The sequence below is a fragment of the Salmo salar genome, chromosome ssa13 (genome assembly GCF_905237065.1).
Source record: "Salmo salar chromosome ssa13, Ssal_v3.1, whole genome shotgun sequence".
In the NCBI taxonomy this organism is placed as follows: Eukaryota; Metazoa; Chordata; class Actinopteri; order Salmoniformes; family Salmonidae; genus Salmo; species Salmo salar.
The window spans coordinates 26316319-26334758 of record NC_059454.1 but is presented as its reverse complement, the minus strand read 5'-3'; the positions used below and the strand labels follow the sequence as shown (position 1 = coordinate 26334758).

General features: G+C 43.0%; 1 protein-coding gene across 2 annotated transcripts; it reads right to left on the bottom strand.

The window, feature by feature from the left end:
- Positions 1–1899: 1899 nt before the first annotated feature.
- LOC106566690 (lethal(3)malignant brain tumor-like protein 1) lies at positions 1900–18328 on the bottom strand. Of its 2 annotated transcripts, none has more exons than XM_045693080.1 (22): positions 18219–18328; positions 17149–17311; positions 16774–16955; positions 15774–15897; positions 12223–12388; positions 11831–11966; positions 11591–11627; positions 11392–11483; positions 11142–11246; positions 10770–10905; positions 10467–10558; positions 10207–10358; positions 10007–10083; positions 9804–9889; positions 9493–9603; positions 4531–4672; positions 4322–4421; positions 3990–4190; positions 3827–3876; positions 3465–3622; positions 2943–3005; positions 1900–2780 (listed from the first exon to the last, which is right to left on the bottom strand). In XM_045693080.1, the coding sequence occupies exons 2-22, from the start codon at positions 17288–17290 to the stop codon at positions 2646–2648; spliced, it is 2487 nt and encodes an 828-aa protein (XP_045549036.1). In that variant the 5' UTR covers positions 17291–17311; positions 18219–18328; the 3' UTR covers positions 1900–2645. The 2 variants fall into 2 exon arrangements, with proteins under 2 accessions (XP_045549036.1, XP_013990451.1); XM_014134976.2 differs by having other exon boundaries at positions 18113–18237.
- Between the last annotated feature and the right edge of the window lie 112 nt (positions 18329–18440).

Here is an 18440-nt window from a genome sequence, read left to right as displayed (position 1 = left end):
TAAAGAAATTTAGGGGCAGGGAACACTTCTGTCTGTCTGTCTGTCTGTCTGTCTGTCTGTCTGTCTCTGTGTGTGTGTGCGCTTTGGCAATGTAAACATATGTTTGCCATGCCAATAAAGCCCTTTGAATTGAATTGAATTGAATTGAGAGAAAGAGAGAGAGGCATAACATTGTCACTAATGTCATTAGTAGATACAGTGCCTTCAGAAAGTACTCAAACCCCTTTCATCTTTTCACATTTTGTTGTGTTACAGCATTCATTTAATTTTTGGGGGGGTCACTGGCCTACGCACAATAGGCCTACCCCATAATGTAAAAGTGGAATTGTGTTTTTCATCATTTTTACAAATGAATTACTAATAAAAAGCTGAAATGTCTTGAGTCAATAAGTAACCCCTTTGTTATGGCAAGTTCAGGAATAAAAATGTGCTTAGCAAGTCACATAATAAGTTGCAGAGACTCACTCCGTGTGCAATAATAGTGCTTAAAATAATTTTTGAATGACTACCCCATCTCTGTACCTCACACATACAATTATCTGCAAGGTCCCTCAGTTGAGCAGTGAATTTCAAACACAGATTCAACTACAAAGACCAGGGGGGTTTTCCAATGCCTCGGGAAGAGGGGCACCTATTGGTAAAAACAAAACAAAAAAAGAAGACATTGAATGTCCCCTTGAGCATGGTTACACTTTGAGAATTAATCCCTTTGAGCATTAATTACACTTTGGATGGTGTATCAATATACCGAGTCACTACAAAGACATCAGACTACAGGCATCCTTAGACTACAGGCATCCTTACTAACTCAGTTGCCGGAGAGGAAGGAAACCGCGCAGGGATTTCACCATGAGGCCAATGGTGACTTTAATGGCTGTGATAGGAGAAAACTGAGGATGGATCAACAACATTGTGGTTACTCCACAATACTAACCTAATTGACAGACTGAAAAGAAGGAAGCCTGTACAGAATAAATAATATTCCCAAACATGCCTCCTGTTTGCGACAAGGCACTAAAGTCATACTGCAAAAAATGTGACAAAGCAATACAAATTTTGTCCTGAGTACAAAGTGTTGTGTTTGGGGCAAATCCAACACAACACATTACTGAATATCACTCTCCATATTTTCAAGCATGGCGGTGGCTGCATCATGTTATGGGTATGCTTGTAATCGTTAAGGACTTGGGAATTTTTCAGGAAAAAAAACCCGGAATGAAGCTAAGCACAGGCAAAATCCTAGAGGAAAACCTTGTTCAGTCTGTTTTCCACCAGACACTGGGAGATGAAGTCACTTTTCAGCAGGACAATAAACACAAGGCTAAATATACACTGGAGTTGCTTACCAAGAAAGCAGTGAATATTCCTGAGTGGCCGATTTACAGTTTTGTCTTAAATCTGCTTGAAAATCGATGGCAAGACTTAAAATGGTTGTTTAGCAATGATCAAGAACCAATTTGACAGAGCTTGAAACATTTTGAAAAGAATAATGGGTAAATATTGTACAATCCAAAAGCTCACAGCTGTAATCACTGCCAAAAGTGATGTATTGACTCAGGGGTGTGAATACTTATGTAAATAACATATTTCTGTATTTCATGTTTAATACACAAAAATCTATTTAATCCATTTTGAATTCAGTCTGTAATACAACAAAATGTAGAATAAGTCAAGGGGTATGAATACTTTCTGAAGGCACTGTACGTACATATAACTAGGAATAATATGACTATGAAACAGGATTGATAAACAGTAGCAGCAGCTTATGTGATGAGTCAAAAAAGTAGCGCTTGCCGTATGCACTACCCGCTGCGCAGACATACACAATTTAATAAAGATCAAGTATTTTGAATTGAACTTACTTCATCATCACCAATCAACTGAAGTCAAGACAAGTAAGAGATTGAATTGGACATTTATTTGTACATATGGAATGAACGATTTTGATCGAAGAATATCGTGACACAGTTTGCCCACCAGAGAGAAATATAGCTATAGGAATCCTGGAGCCCTTGTAAGATTATATTTAAAAACAGTGCATAAACCTACATAAAATATAAAAATGATTCAAAACAATAAATCCCAAGGATATCTTGATATTTCTGACTGAAAATGTAAACCTTTCAAATGTTCCAAACAAAGTTCCTATTTTTAAACATGATTTTGAATTTATCTCATGTAAGATCAATACTTGAGAAACTTTAAACCTTTTCTGGTCCATATGCTGTATCTAGTGACCAAGTATAGGAACAGCAGCATAAAATCCCCCTGGATTTCAAATCTGTGACAAGAAATTGCAGTAAAACATCATCCCACATAAATAATTCCATATATTTTGCATAAATGACAAAAGTTTATCTTTCGACGCTCCTTACACTTTCAGGTAAGATTTTACCAATTTTATTGCACGAGCAGTGAAGCAACCTTATAAAAACATTTGCTTACACTTTTTCCCAGTTTTTTTCTTTATTTTTCTCAGTTCTGTCCCCATCTCTTTTCCACTCTCACCCGACTTTCATCTCTCAGCCCCCTCCTGTTCTCTCTCTGATGGGTACTGAACACCAAACACATAACAGGGGTAGGGTTCTGGATGATTTTGGCACATGATGATTAGTCGCGGAGTCTCTGGCCGAGTGGGGACAGGATCACTTGAGGCCTTCGTCAATACTCTTGAACATTAAAATGGCGTTGGAGATCTTGAGGGCGGGACCAAGTTTGATGTTCATGATTTTGACGATGTCAGTTTGTGTCAGTAATAGGAAGGCCTCCCCGTCAATCATCTGAGGAGAAATATACAAGAAACTCAATCACAGGAATATAAAAAACAAAACAACAATAGAGGACAACAGAATGCAACTTAAATGACTTAACTTAGCTGTTCTAAATGGTCTCTTGTTGGTTTCATTACTTCATACTTAATTATCAATTAACATTGTACTCACTTCCTCTTTGAAGACACAGGCTTGTTCTTCACAACCAGTCAGTTTCTGGACAAATCCAAAGACCTGTTACACAGAACACAAAGAGTTATCAATGTACTCTGATTCACCCGTTTGTTGAAGCCAAAAGATAAATAGGGGTAAGTGCAGGGGTTAAAGCAAGTCGATATCAGCTTGAGGGCCGCATCAGGATTTCAAAATTCCACGGAGGGCCGCACAGATTTTTTACGACCGATGTGTTTGTCAAAATCCATTTATGGGCCAGAAAAGGGGCAGTTATTAACATTTTAGTCATTTAGCAGACGCTGTTATGCAGAGCGATTTACAGTAAGTAGTGAGTGCATCCATTTTATTTGAAAAGGTTCATTATAGGTTCATTATCCTGCCTACATACGTTTTGTCTAGTTTTAGATGTTCAGAGTGTTTTTATGTATTCTTAACCCAAAATCATAATCCCCCCTCAAACTGGGAATCCGTTGCAGTGATGGAGAACTTTAACCTCTGGGTGAGTTTTACAGCTCTCACCTCCTCCACGGTCCATGCTGCCACCTGTGTAGCATGGATGCCCTGGACGCCCGGCAGCAGTTTGCAGTGTTGCTCCCAGCACAGAGACAGGGTTCGGTCCGGGTGGGCCGACAGGGCAGACATGAACAGAGACGGGCACATACCCTCTGTGGCTATCGCTGCAACACAGGAAAACACATACATATACGTCAGCACACACAAAATCACACATATTAACGCATGTAACACATACACACAGAATACTGTATATAGGATGCAGTAAACTCATACTGAGGCTATATATAATCAGAGTGTGGCCATAGACATAAATGGATACAGTTTGTATGTGTACTGTGTGCAGAGCATAAAACTGTGATACTCACTCTGGTAACCTCTATGCTGGCTTTTTCTATACTTTGGGGGACGACCAATCCTGATAATAGAGAAAGAGAGAAACTGGTGAGAAGGGGGGCTACAGTAGCATAGGTTACAGCAATATACCACTACGACTATAACAGCCTTAGCCACTGTTAACATGAGGCTTACCTGCCATGGTACCGGGACTTTTTGGTCCTTTGGCCAAAGATTAAGATGTTCCGCTTGGCTCCGCTCCCCTCTGTATCTGATAGGTCGGTTTTGAGTCTGCCCTGGTTTCGCTCAGCCAATGGGCAGCCTGACAGACAGTGATGCGCTGTGAACCGCCCAGTCACATGACCCGAGCCATCACATCCAGGCGTCGGACACTTCCTGTTTCAAAAAGTAGGTTTGACTTCATTATAACATCATGATAGCATATTCATAAGGTTGGTATGGAACACATCTACTCACATTTACTGCTTCATAGGCATTTCAGAGACCTGTTTCTAGTGCCTACTGACCTGTGATGGAAGCTGTACTTGGTGGATCTGGAGTGGCTGATTACTTTGCAAGGCATGGAGGAGAAACTGGACTGGCCTGTGGTTGCAGGTTCCCTGGGGTCTTATTAAAACACACACACAAACAAACACAGAGCTCAACGTCATCAAACCGAACATGTAAGCACTCATATCAAGGTGAAGTAGAGTCAGAGAAATATGGTATCTGTTACCAAGGTGTTGGGTTTTGTTGGACTCAGGGGGTGGGATTTTTAGCGGGTGACCCGTACTCTCACACCAGCCGACCGGGTGGGTGTCAGGGTGGTCCGAGTCCATCCACTCATCATACATATGACTCCAGCCATCAAAATGGATCTGTGGGAGTATGACCTAGTTACGGGAGTGTAGTAGTGGCACTGGCACATACAACCGCAAGACACACGCACGCACAGCAGGGATGCGCAGATTGACTCATAACCTGTAGTCCCCACGTTATATCCACAGGCGGGCGGGTTTAGGGTCATGAAATATTGTGTGGAAGAAGGGCTGGTAACAAAAAAAGACACTGTATAAAATAAAAACATATTTGTATCATTCATATCTATAGGCTACTTTGAGGTTTTTCTTTCGTTCTTTTTTATCTGGCACAAGTGCATAAGTCTAAGCTTTAGGGACTAACGAGCGCCAAATACACGGCAATCCCCAAATGCTTTTGGGAACTTGGCCATAAAAACCATGCGCAAGGCGACAATTTAGGAAATTGTTTGACATTTTTTGTTTAAGAAAAACATTAGGATACTGTTCAATAGACCTAAATATTCAATAAATAAATTAAGAAATGTTGAAGAAAAACGTCATTGTTCAAGAGAAAAAAAGGGAACTGTACAGCGCATTTTCTATATACAGTTGAAGTCGGAAGTTTACATACACCTTAGCCAAATACATTTGAACTCCGTTTTTCACAATTTCTGACATTTAAACCTAGTACAAATTCCCTGTCTTAGGTCAGTTAGGATCACCACTTTATTTGAAGAATGTGAAATGTCAGAATAATAGTAAAGAGAATGATTTATTTCAGCTTTTATTTCTTTCATCACATTCCCAGTGGGTCAGAAGTTTACATACACTCAATTAGTATTTGGTAGCATTGCCTTTAAATTGTTTAACTTGGGTCAAACGTTTCAGGTAGCCTTCCACAAGCTTCCCACAATAAGTTGGGGGAATTTTGGCCCATTCCTCCTGACAGAGCTGGTGTAACTGAGTCAGGTTTGTAGGCCTCCTTGCTCGCACACACATTTTCAGTTCTGCCCACAAATTTTCTATAAGATTGAGGTCAGGTCTTTGTGATGGATGGCCACTCCAATACCTTGACGTTGTTGTCCTTAAGCCATTTTGCCACAACTCTGGAAGTATGCTTGGGGTCATTGTCCATTTGGAAGACCCATTTGCGACCAAGCTTTAACTTCCTGACTGATGTCGAGATGTTGCTTCAATATATCCATATAATGTCCTCCCTCATGATGACATCTATTTTGAGAAGTGCACCAGTCCCTCCTGCAGCAAAGCACCCCCACAACATGATGCTGCCACCCCCGTTCTTCACGGTTGGGATGGTGTTCTTAGGCTTGCAAGCCTCCCCCCTTTTCCTCCAAACATAACGATGATCATTATGGCCAAACAGTTCTATTTTTGTTTCATCAGACCAGAGGACATTTCTCCAAAAAGTACGATCTTTGTCTGCGTGTGCAGTTGCAAACCATAGTCTGGCTTTTTTAATCCCGGTTTTGGAGCAGTGGCTTCTTCCTTGCTCAGCGGCCTTTCAGGTCATGTCGAGATAGGACTCGTTTTACTGTGGATATAGATACTTTTGTTGCTGTTTCCTCCAGCATCTTCACAAGGTCCTTTGCTGTTGTTCTGGGATTGATTTGCACTTTTCGCACCAAAGCACGTTCATCTCTAGGAGACAGAATGCATCTCCTTCCTGAGTGGTATGACGGCTGCTTGTGTTTATACTTGTGTACTATTGTTTGTACAGATGAACGTGGTACCTTCAGGCATTTGGAAATTGCTCCCAAGGATGAACCAGACTTGTGGAGGTCTACAATTTTTTTTCTGAGGTCTTGGATGATTTCTTTTGATTTTCCCATGATGTCAAGCAAAGAGGCACTGAGTTTGAAGGTAGGCCTTGAAATACATCCACAGGTACACCTCCAATTGACTCAAATTATGTCAATTAGCCTATCAGAAGCTTCTAAAGCCATGACATCATATTCTGGAATGTTCCAAGCTGTTTAAAGGCACAGACAACTTAGTGTATGTAAACTTCTGACCCACTGGAATGGTGATACAGTGAATTATAAGTGAAATAATCTGTCTGTAAACGATTGTTGGAAAAATTACTTGTGTCATGCACAAAGTAGATGTCCTAACCGACTTGCCAAAACTATAGTTTGTTAACAAGAAATGTGTGGAGTGGTTGAAAAAGTGTATGTAAACTTCCGACTTCAACTGTATGTGGGTTAGGGTCGAGTGCGGGCCTCAGATTTTCACTTTATCACATACACTGAGTATACCAAAAATGAGGAACACCTTCCTAATATTGAGTTCCTCCCCTCAGAACTGCCTCAATTCGTCGGTGCATGGACTCAACAAGGTGCCGAAAGCTTTCCACAGGGATGCTGGCCCATGTTGACTCCAATGCTTCACACAGTTCTGTCAAATTGGCTGGATGTCCTTTGGGTGGTAGAGCATTCTTGATACACACGGGAAACTGTTGAGCGTGAAAAACCCAGCAGCGTTGCAGTTCTTCACACAAACCGGTGCACCAGGGACCTACTACCATACACCATTCAAAGGCACTTATATAGTTTTGTCTTGCCCATTCACCCTCTGAATGGCACATATACACAATCCATGTCTCAATTGTCTCAAGGCTTAAAAATCCTTCTTTAACCGGTCTCCTCCCCTTCATCTACACTGATTGAAGTGGATTTAACAAGTGACATCAATATGGGATCATACAGTGCATTCGGAAAGTATTCAGACCTCTTGACTTTTTCCAGATTCTGATAGGTTACAGCCTTATTCTAAAATGTATTTAATTCAAAAGTGTCCTCAATCTGCACAAAATACCCCATTATGACAAAACTAAAACAGGTTTTTAGAAAGTTTTGCAAATGTATATATATATAAAAAAAAAAAAATGAATTACAAAAATATATATATTTTACCTTTATTTAACTAGGCAAGTCAGTTAACAACAAATTCTTATTTTCAATGACGGCCTAGGAACAGTGGGTTAACTGCCTTGTTCAGGGGCAGAACGACAGATTTTTACCTTGTCAGCTCGGGGATTTAATCTTGCAACCTTTCGTTTACTAGTCCAACACTCTAACCACTACGCTACCTGCCACCCGGCACAGCCAGAAGAGGACTGTCCACCCCTCAGAGCCTGCTTCCTCTCTAGGTGTCTTCCTAGGTTCCAGCCTTTCTAGGGAGTTTTTCCTAGCCACCGTGCTTCTACATCTGCATTGCTTGCTGTTTGGGGTTTTAGGATAGGTTTCTGTACAGCACTTTGTGACATCAGCTGATATAAAAAGGGCTTTATAAATACATTTGATGGAATTGAATTAATTATTTACATAAGTATTCAGACCCTTTGCTATGAGCCTCGAAATTGAGCTCAGGTACATCCTGCTTCAATTGATCATCCTTGAGGTGTTTCTACAACTTGATTGGAGTCCACCTGTGGTAAATTCAATTGATTTGACTTGATATGGAAAGGCACACACCTGTCTATATAAGGTCCCACGGTTTACAGTGCATGTCAGAGCAAAAACCAAGCCAAGGAATTGTCGGTAGAACTCAGAGACAGGATTGTGTCAAGGCACATAGCTGGGTAAGGGTGCCAAAATATGTCTGCAGCATTGAAGGTCCTCAAGACCACAGTGCCGCCATTATTCTTGAATGGAAGAAGTTTGGAACCACCAAGTCACTTCCTAGAGCTGGCCACCCGGCCAAACTGAGCAATCGGGGTAGAAGGGCCTTGGTCAGGGATGTGACCAAGAACCCGATGGTCGCCTTGACAGAGCTACAGAGTTCCTCTGTGGAGATGGGAGAAACTTCCAGAAGGACAACCATCTCTGGAGCACTTCACCAATCAGGCCTTTATGGTAGAGTGGCCAGACGGAAGCCACTCCTCAGTAAAAGGCACATGACAGCCCACTTGGAGTTTGCCAAAAGGCACCTAAAGGACTCTGACCATGAGAAACAAGATTCTCTGGTCTGATGAAACCAAGATTGAACTCTTTGGCCTGAATGCCAAGTGTCATGTCTGGAGGAAACCTGGCACCATCCCTACGGTGAAGTATGGTGGTGGCAGCATCATGCTGTGGGGATTTCGTTCGGAGCTAGGGACTGGGAGACTAGTCAGGATCGAGGGAAAGATGAACGAAGCAAAGTACAGAGAGATCCTTGATGAAAACCTGCTCCAGAGCGCTCAGGACCTCAGACTGGGGCTAAGGTTCACCTTCCAACAGGACAACGACCCTAAGCACACAGCCAAGACAACGCAGGAGTGGCTTCGGGACAATTCTCAATGTCCTTGAGTTGCCCAGTCAGAGTCCGGACTTGAATCCGATCAAACATCTCTGGAGAGACCTGAAAATAGCTGTGCAGTGACACTCTCCATCCAACCTGACAGAATCTACAGAGAAGAATGGGATAAACTCCCCAAATACAGGTGTGCCAAGCTTCTAGCGTCATAACTAAGAAGACTTGAGGCTGTAATCGCTGCCAAAGGTGCTTCAACAAAGTACTGAATAAAGGGTGTGAATACTTATGTAAATGTGATATTTCTGGGGGGTTTTTATAAACACATTTGCAAAAAAGTTTTTGCATTGTCATTATGGGGTATTGCGTGTAGATCGATGAGGGAAAAAAAATGTTTTTAATGAAATTGTATCAGGCTGTAACGTAACAAAGTGTGTAAAAAGTCAAGGGGTCTGAATACTTTCCGAATGCACTGTATCCTTCACCTGGATTCACCTGGTCAGTTTATGTCATGGCAATAGCAGCTTAATGTTTTGTACACTCAGTGTATAGTCGGACAGTTGCGGAAGGGTCATTTGCAATTGCAGGTGGGTGATCAAACAGCTGACCCGTGCATCCCTAACACACACACACTACTGGTTGACCTTAATGCGGTGGGTGTCGACCTCCTCCACTGTGGCCACCCGGATCAGGCCGGGGCTCCTTTTGTCCACCACCTCCAGCTTCATCTCAGCCTGGAAGCAATGGGCAGGACGCTGCAGAGGGGAGGTTCACATCATCATCACACAGCGCCACTTAACCTCAAATCAGTCCCTATAGTTAATCTAATTTCAACTCATTACCTCATAACAGTAATTATGTTCACAACTACACTTTACCCCACCAAAAAGGATTCAAGTCAAATAAAATGTATTCACCCATGTTCATGACATTGCAACAAGTCTTTAGTACTCACCACTTTAAAGGCCTCAGCAGACACGGCGGTAGAGCCAGTCTCGTCGAGGTACCTTGGCCAGGAGAACCTGCCTGGGTCTGGGTAATCTGACAGGACAGACGGGGCACATGGGATCTAGCTCATAGGTGTGTGTGAAATTCCACTGCATTCCTTATAGTTCACTTATTAGACCTATAGTCATATCTTAGAACTTTGTCAGTCACCTTGAGGCGGCGTGAGGGGGAGGCTCCTCTCTTGGCACCAGCCAATAGGATGGATGTATGGACTGCTGGCATCACACCTGGATGGGGTAATGCAACATCAACCAATCAGATTAGAATTTAAATCATGGCATCATGGCTAGTAAAACAACACTGTTCATAATTTAGAGAAGCCATGAAAATGACATGAAAAATGGCCTCACCAGTAGTCGTACGTGTCGTCCCAGTTATCAAAGTGAACCAGGAAGCGGTCGTCCACCACGTCAGTCACGGTCGCCACGCAAATGAGAGAGGGGTTCATGCGGTCGACTGCCTCCAGCTTCATGCCCACCTCAAAACCACACTCCGTATCCGTCTGACCAGGGGGCCACCAACACAAACACACCACATTAGCCGCTTACAGTTACTTACTTCAGGCAGATGCATACCACTGATTGAGGATAAGAGTCGTGCTTAGACTTACTCTTCCAGGGCTGGCAAACACCTCTTTAGGGGCAACTTGTGCTTTACTCATTTTCAGGTAGCTGGCCCAGGAGAACTCCTCCTCTTTGCAGCCTGTGGCACAAACAGACACAAACATATGATGTGGACATTTTCCTGGACCACTACTCCAATAAGGACATTCTCATGAGTTACTTTATGAATTACATACTTTAGATGCTTGGGCGAATGATCTGCGCCACATTCAAAATGTGAACATAAAACTAATCAGTGTCCAAAGTGCAGCCCAACCCCAACCCCAAACCAAAGCCTAGTGTACTCTTATCTTTGGGGGTGTAGAGTTTGTGTCCAGTGCTCTCACACCATCCCGCCGGGTGGATGTCGGGGCAGTTGGCATTTACCCAGAAGTCATGACAGTCTGAGTAGCCGTCAAAATGGAGACGCAGCCTGTAGCCACAAACCTACAGACAGGAGAAGACAGACAGGAGTCAAACCATGTCTCCCCAAGTCTCTCTCCGTGTCCTTCCCCAGTTATGTGGATTCCTCTCTTCCTGTCTCTTCCTTTATATCTCTCTCTGTGATTCATCAAATCAGGGTGTGTAGTGTGTATGAAGCAAAGCAGTCAGGACAGGGAGAGAGGTAGAAGCAAACCTCAAAGAGCATGCGACTGTAGGTTGAGCAGCGATGCACACAGTACCTCAGCCACAGTCAGAACAAAGTACATGGAGGGGTGCTGGGGGTCGATGCCCTCTAACTTCATGCCCTGGCGGAAGCTGCTTTTGCACTGCGGGACTCTCTGAGACTGAAAATACAGGGGGCATAGTGAGAAACGCAGTCATACACACATGCATGGACGCCCACATGCCCACTCACACCCACTTTAATTTGCAAAGAATATCAACTTTTGTTCTCACATTTAGTATGTACCCAAAGAGAATAAAACCCACCTCTTGAAAGAGTTTGGCCGGAGCTGCCACTGCTTTGGTCTCCTCCAGATACTGTCCCCATGTCCACAGACCAATATGGACTTCAACAGCACCTGTTGTGCAGACAGAAAACACAACATAAACCTTATGGGAGTTCTGACACAAAAGAAATATGACTTGAATATAAATATTTTTTATATACAATTTAGCTGATTCTCACCTGCTTTGTTGTGTCTGCTTTCTGTCTTCAAGTAATCCTAGAACCACAAATACAACACACAGATTTACGACAACAAAGACCTAGTGCCTACACTATGAATGGTCGTACTGAACAAAATAATATATTGATGCATAACATCATCACGTACATGTGAGATCATTTACTTATTACAACAACAAAATACACTACTGAATTGTGCACGCTTTATGTGGGATGAAGTGACACTCGAGCGTTTCCCACCATTCCATCCAGCTCAGATTCTTCCTCTGACAGACTCAGGTAGTCCTTCCTCTTCCTCTTCTTCATGGGTTTCAGCAGCTCCGGGTCCAGAGATGCTACCCTGCCCCCGGGAATCTTATCTGTGCCTCCTCCCCTCCTAAGGGACAGATAAGAGAATAGTTGAGTCCACTACAAAGCTTTGCCTTAGGCTACCTATGACCCACGTTACATCTTCTGCATGGTGGTTAATATCTTCCTGTAGTTTGTTTGTTTTGTGTCTGAGCATCCACAGTATGCTTATGATGGTTCCTTGATTTTAATATAGCATGAATTGCACTTTCTATGGTAAAAGGATGTTTTCATAACACATTAACTTTCTAAAGTGTGGAAAGGCTTCAGTCTTCAGTACTTACTTGTCAGTCATAGGCTCCCTGCGTAGCTGCTCTGGGTAGGTTCTCTGTGCCATAGGATCACAGCTCTCCTGTTGTCCTGGCCCTCCCTGGGTCTTAGGCTCAATCTTGATGGGCCTCTCTTGTTCCACAGCCACACCACCCACAGAGCTGAGAGGAGACACCATATCTACAATGGAATCAAATCAAATTTTATTTGTCACATGCGCCGAATACAACAGGTATTCGGCGCTTGTAAGTAAGCATACCTTGAAATGCTTGCTTACAAACCCTTAACCAACAATGCTGAATTTGTTTTAAAGTAAAACAATATTTGCTATAAGAATATTTAAATACAAAATAAAATAAAATAAAGTAAGAAAAAAGTAATAACGAGGATATACAGTACATTTGGGAAGTATTCAGACCCCTTGACTTTTTCCACATTTTGTTACTGTAGAAAAGGCCCATGGAGTTGGTGGAATAATCCTTTAATTCATTGCCACTTACTCAGCTGGGCCAGGGGCGCTTTAATTAGGTTAGGTGGAAATGTCCGACAGATCTCCACTCCATAAAAGGAGGAAATCGCCATCGCCTGATCGCGCTGCTTTCTCTTCCTTCACTCTGTCTAATCCAGAAGTTCTGTGCATCCATGAATCCACACTACTCAGTAAATATACCACGTTATGGTTAAAGGAATTCCTGCCTCAGTCTCATCCATTCCTCTGTCACCTGGCCCGTGACCACCTGTTCACCCTCACTGTCAGTCATCCTACCTGTCCAGCTACCCACACAGATTCTACTAATCTTTCAGTTACGTTACAGTCTTATTCTAAAATGGATGAAATCGTTTTTTCCCCTCATCAATCTACACACAATACCCCATAATGATAAAGCAAAATCAGGTTTTTAGACATTTTTGCAAATGTATTAAAAATAAACTGAAATATCACATATACATAAGTATTCAGATCCTTTACTCAGTACTTTGGCAGTGTTTACAGCCTCGAGTTTTCTTGGGTATGACACTACAAGCTTGGCACACCTGTATTTGGGAAGTTTCTCCCATTCTTCTCTGCAGATCCTCTCAAGCTCTGTCAGGTTGGATGGGGAGCATTGCTGCACAGCTATTTTCAGGTCTTTCCAGAGACGTTCGATCGGATTCATGTCCGGGCTCTGGCTGGGCCACTCAAGGACATTCTGAGACTTGTCCCAAAGCAACTCCTGCGTTATTTTGGATGTGTGCTTAGGGTGGTTGTCCTGTTGGAAGGTGAACCTTAGCCCCAGTCTGAGGTCCTGAGCATTCTGGAGCAGGTTGTCATCAAGGATCTTTCTGTACTTTGCTCCATTCATCTTTCCCTTGATCCTGACTAGTCTCCCAGTCTTGCCGCTGAAAAACATCCCCACAGCATGCTGCCACCACCATGCTTCACCGTAGGGATGGTGGCAGGTTTCCTCCAGAAGTGACGCTTGGCATTCAGGCCATAGAGTTCAAACTTGGTTTCATCAGACCAGAGAATCTTGTTTCTCATGGTCTGAGAGTCCTTTAGGTGCCTTTTGGCAAACTCCAAGCTGGCTGTCATGTGCCTTTTACTGAAGTGTGGCTTCCGTCGAGCCACTCTACCATAAAGGCCTGATTGGTGGAGTGCTGCAGAGATGGTTGTCCTTCTGGAAGGTTCTCCCATCTCCACAGAGGAACACTGGAGCTCTGTCATTTTGACCATTGGGTTCTTGGTCACCTCCCTGACCAAGGCCCTTCTCCACCGATTGCTCAGTTTGGCCGGGCGGCCAGCTCTAGGAAGAGTCTTTGTGGTTCCAAACTTCTTCCATTTTAGAATGATGGAGGCCACTGTGTCTTGGGGACCTACAATGCTGCAGACATTGTTGGTACCCTTTCCCAGATCTGTGCCTCAACACAATCCTGTCTTGGAGCTCTAAGGACAATTCCTTCGACCTCATGGCTTGGTTTTTGCTCTGACATGCACTGTCAGCTGTGATACCTTATATAGAAAGGTGTGTGCCTTTCCATATTAAGTCCAATCAATTGAATTTACCACAGGTGGACTCCAATCAAGTTGTAGAAACATCTCAAGGATGATCAATGGAAAAAGGATGCACCTGAGCTCAATTTCGAGTCTCATAGCAAAGTGTCTGAATACTTATGTAAATAAGTGATTTCTGTTTTTGTATGCATTTGACTGTTTAGCAGTCTAATGGCTTGGGGGTAGAATCTGTTAAGGAGCCTTTTGGACCTAGACATGGTTCTCCGGAACCGCTTCCTGTGCGGTAACAGAGAGAACAGTCTATGACTAGAGTGGCTGGAGTCTGACAATTTCTAGGGCCTTCCTCTGACACTGCCTGGTATAGAGGTCCTGGATGGCAGGAAGCTTGGCCCCAGTGATGTACTGGGCCGTAACCACTACCCTCTGTAGCGCCTTGCGGTCGGTTGCCGAGCAGTTGCCAAATCAAGCGGTGATGCAACCAGTCAGGAATCTCTCGATGGTGCAGCTGTATAACTTTTTGAGGATCTGAGGACCCATGCCAAATCTTTTTAGTTTCCTGAGGGGTAATAGGTGTTGTCGTGCCATCTTCAAGACTGACTTGAAGTGTTTGGACCATGATAGTTAGTGATGTGGACGACAAGGAACTTGAAGCTCTCGACCCACTCCACTACAGCCGACCCACTCCACTACAGCCCTGTCGATGTGAATGGAGTCGTGGGTGAACAGGGAGTACAGGAGGGGACTAAACACTTCCCCTGAGGGGCCCCGTGTCGAGGGTCAGGGTGGCAGATGCGTTGTTGCCTACCCTTACCACCTGGGGGCGGCCCGTCAGGAACTCCAGGATCCAGTTGCAGAGGGAGGTGTTTAGTCCCAGGGTCCTTAGCTTAGTAATAGTTTTGAGGGCACTATGGTGTTGAACACTGAGCTGTAGTCAATGAATAGCATTCTCACGTAGGTGTTCCTTTTGTCCAGGTGGGAAAGGGCAGTGTGGAGTGCATTGGAGATCGCGTCATCCGTGGATCTGTTGAGGCGGTATTGAGGTGGGTATAGGGTTTCTGGGATGATGGTGTTAATGTGAGCCATGACCAGCCTTTAAAAGCACTTAATGGCTACAGACGTGAGTGCTACGGGTCGGTAGTCATTTAGGCAGGTTACCATGGCGTTCTTGGGCACAGGGACTATGGTGGTCTGCTTGAAACATGTAGGTATTACAGACTTGGTCAGAGATAGGTTGAAAATGTCAGTGAAGACACTTGACAGTTGGTCATCGCATGCTCGCAGTACCTGTCCGGTAATCCATCTGGCCCTGTGGCCTTGTGAATGTTGACCTGATTAAAGGTCTTACTCACATCGGCTACGGAGAGAGTGATCACACAGTCGGAGGCATTATATCAGGTTGGGATTAGGAAAGGATTGCATACAGTATAGCAAATCGTTTTTGAGGATATTTCTGGAATTAAATATGAGTTGTGAACTTGCTAGTTCACTAGCTAGATCATTTCCATTAGGATTTAGTTAAGGGACTGTTCATCTGCAGAAAAACACAGAAATTCCTAATTTCCAGTAGCCTACCTGTTTTGTTAGTTGGCCTGTTTTTGGAGTCAGGTATTTTCCCAGACACCATTACTGCTGGTTCAGCACTGCTGATTTTCCCTTGGCTGATCATCTCCAGTGTTCCACAGTCACTCACACAGAACTGAAAAATACACATACTGTACTTCAACCATGTGCATAGACAACCTGGACTCAGGGGTAAATCCAGGACACTCCAAATTATTATGACATGTTATGTTTTGTATGCATTCATTTGTGGATGTCCATTTCATAATTTATTTATTTTTATTTAACCATTATTTAACTAGGCAAGTCAGTTAAGAACAAATTCTTATTTACAATGACGGCATAGGAACAGTGGGTTGACTGCCTTGTTCAGGGGCAGAACAACAGATTTTTACCTTGTCAGCTTGGGGATTCGATCTAGCAACCTCTCGGTAACTACCCCAACGCTCTAACCACTAGGCTACCTGCCGTATGATATGTTACAAATTACAATTTGTATGAAATGTTACGAATTTGTAGAATATGTTACAAATTAAAATTCATACAATATGTTATACATTTGCAAAATGTATGATGTTATGAATTCCAATTTGTTGTGGCTAACGTTAGCTAGGTGGCTAACAGTTTGGCTAGGGGTTAAGGATAAAAGGTTAGCTAACATGCTAAGAAGTTGCAAAGTAGCAAAAAGTATTAAGTAGTTGCTAATTAGCTAAAGTTGTCCATGATGAATTTTGAACAAGCAACCTTTGGGTTGCTAAACATTCGCTTTATGCGCCAAACCAACCAACCACCCACCTTACTTACGTTTTTGCCCTAAGTAGCCTTCTGTCTTGTCTTACGTAACCATACCGAACTGAACATATTATTCTAATTTCAGTGTTCCGGATTTACATATACTATGTTACGTCTATTCTATGAGGCCAGGCTGGCTGGCCTCTTTACTCCAACAATGCTTAATACTAGAGAACCCTATGCTTATAATAACATACAATGGCCATCAGATGTCATTCACCTTAAGGTTGCTGCTGGGTAAGATGGCCATCCCTTCTTTCCACTCCAGTACATGGACGATGCTACAGGTTCCCCCAACCTGGGGGGCTAGAGTGGGGTTTTCCACCTCTCCAGCTGTGGCTCCATTATCTGCCTCAGCAGCACCCGGAGAGACCTCCACCTTCTGTGTACTGGGAACAGGGGCTGGGGAGAGAGGGGCCAGTCTTCTAAGTTCTGAGCGAATGTGATATGTAGCTGCGTGAAACTAGTAGGAGGGTAGTATGTACCCCCCTCTGTTTTGTCTAAACTTAGGACACTGTGCAGCATATCTCTGAGTTGAAGAATGTTCTGGGTGCAATACATTAGCTCCAGGAGATTCATGGTGGCCTTATCTCACCTGGCAGGATGAGTGCTGTGGTGGTCTGTGGGTGTGTCTTCTTCAACAGGCTGTCATTGGAGGAGAGGGCATCACTGGAGTCAGTGGGAGGATTGGGATCTGCTTCTTTGGCTGAAACATCCAGCTCCACTTTGGCACTCATGGCAGACTTCACTTACTGCCTCTGAAAAAAAGATCATAATGATGTCAGTTTAACCATCACAATTTCACATATTTATTAGGATTAGAATGACAGCTGAAGTGACATTGGAATATAGAGTGCTATGGGTCCTGAATGCCAGAAAGGTTACAGGATTCAGATGTACTCCCCATATTATGCATCCCCTGCATCCAGTCTTGTTCTCTATTACCACTAAACAGCTAAATACATTGGACAATTTCCTGTACAGATATGTTGCCATTCTTCTCATTTTATCAATAATAATGCTGTGTTTCTCTGCATTGTGAGGAAACCTTAAAAATGTAATTATTGAATTTTAGTCTCACTTGACATCGGTGATAAAGTACATTCAAGGAATGATTTCTTTTAAAATAATTTAATTGAGCTATTATGACCTTTCTGCAATTTGACAACGCTCCTCTTCGAATAACAAGGGAAAGTAGAGCCACAAAGCAAAATAATTATATTATTAATTTAACAAAAACACAGCAATTCAGCAGTAAAATGGCGGAGGATCAGAAATCCTTGAAGCTATTTGAGAAAAAAAAATAATACAATTTGTGAAAATGTAAAAAGAAATCCTGGCAAGATTTCGAATGAATGACATCGTTTCATGACATTCAGGCGAGAAAAATAAAATCCCTATTATGTTGCGGACCGTTAGTTCTCTGGAAACCTGATGTAGGCTATCGAATGACAGAATATATTGAATTCTTAAATGATTTGCGATACCAAATAGCTTTATGACTAATTATGTTCATGCATGCTGGATGTCAACCGCAAGAAAATTACAAATTCTCTTACCATCTGCAAGCGTTATAGTTTCAGGATTCTGTAGCGCTTATTGCAGGCACGTCAAAGCAATATACATGCATATTAGCTGATCAATTTGGGACTAAATTTAGCTTACCAGCGGTTTCTTCTTGCGGGTCAGAATCTTAAAGTCACGCATGCGCAGCTCACGCTACAGCGGACCAAATGCATCACTTCAATTCCATGAGTTAAATAACCTCCTAAAATGTTTATAATGTCAACCACAAACTCTCCCCACCGCGCGTCAAGGAAACAATTATATTACTCAATTTCACTGTCAATCATAATGTTCATTGACTGTTTTTGGCCCAAACGTCAA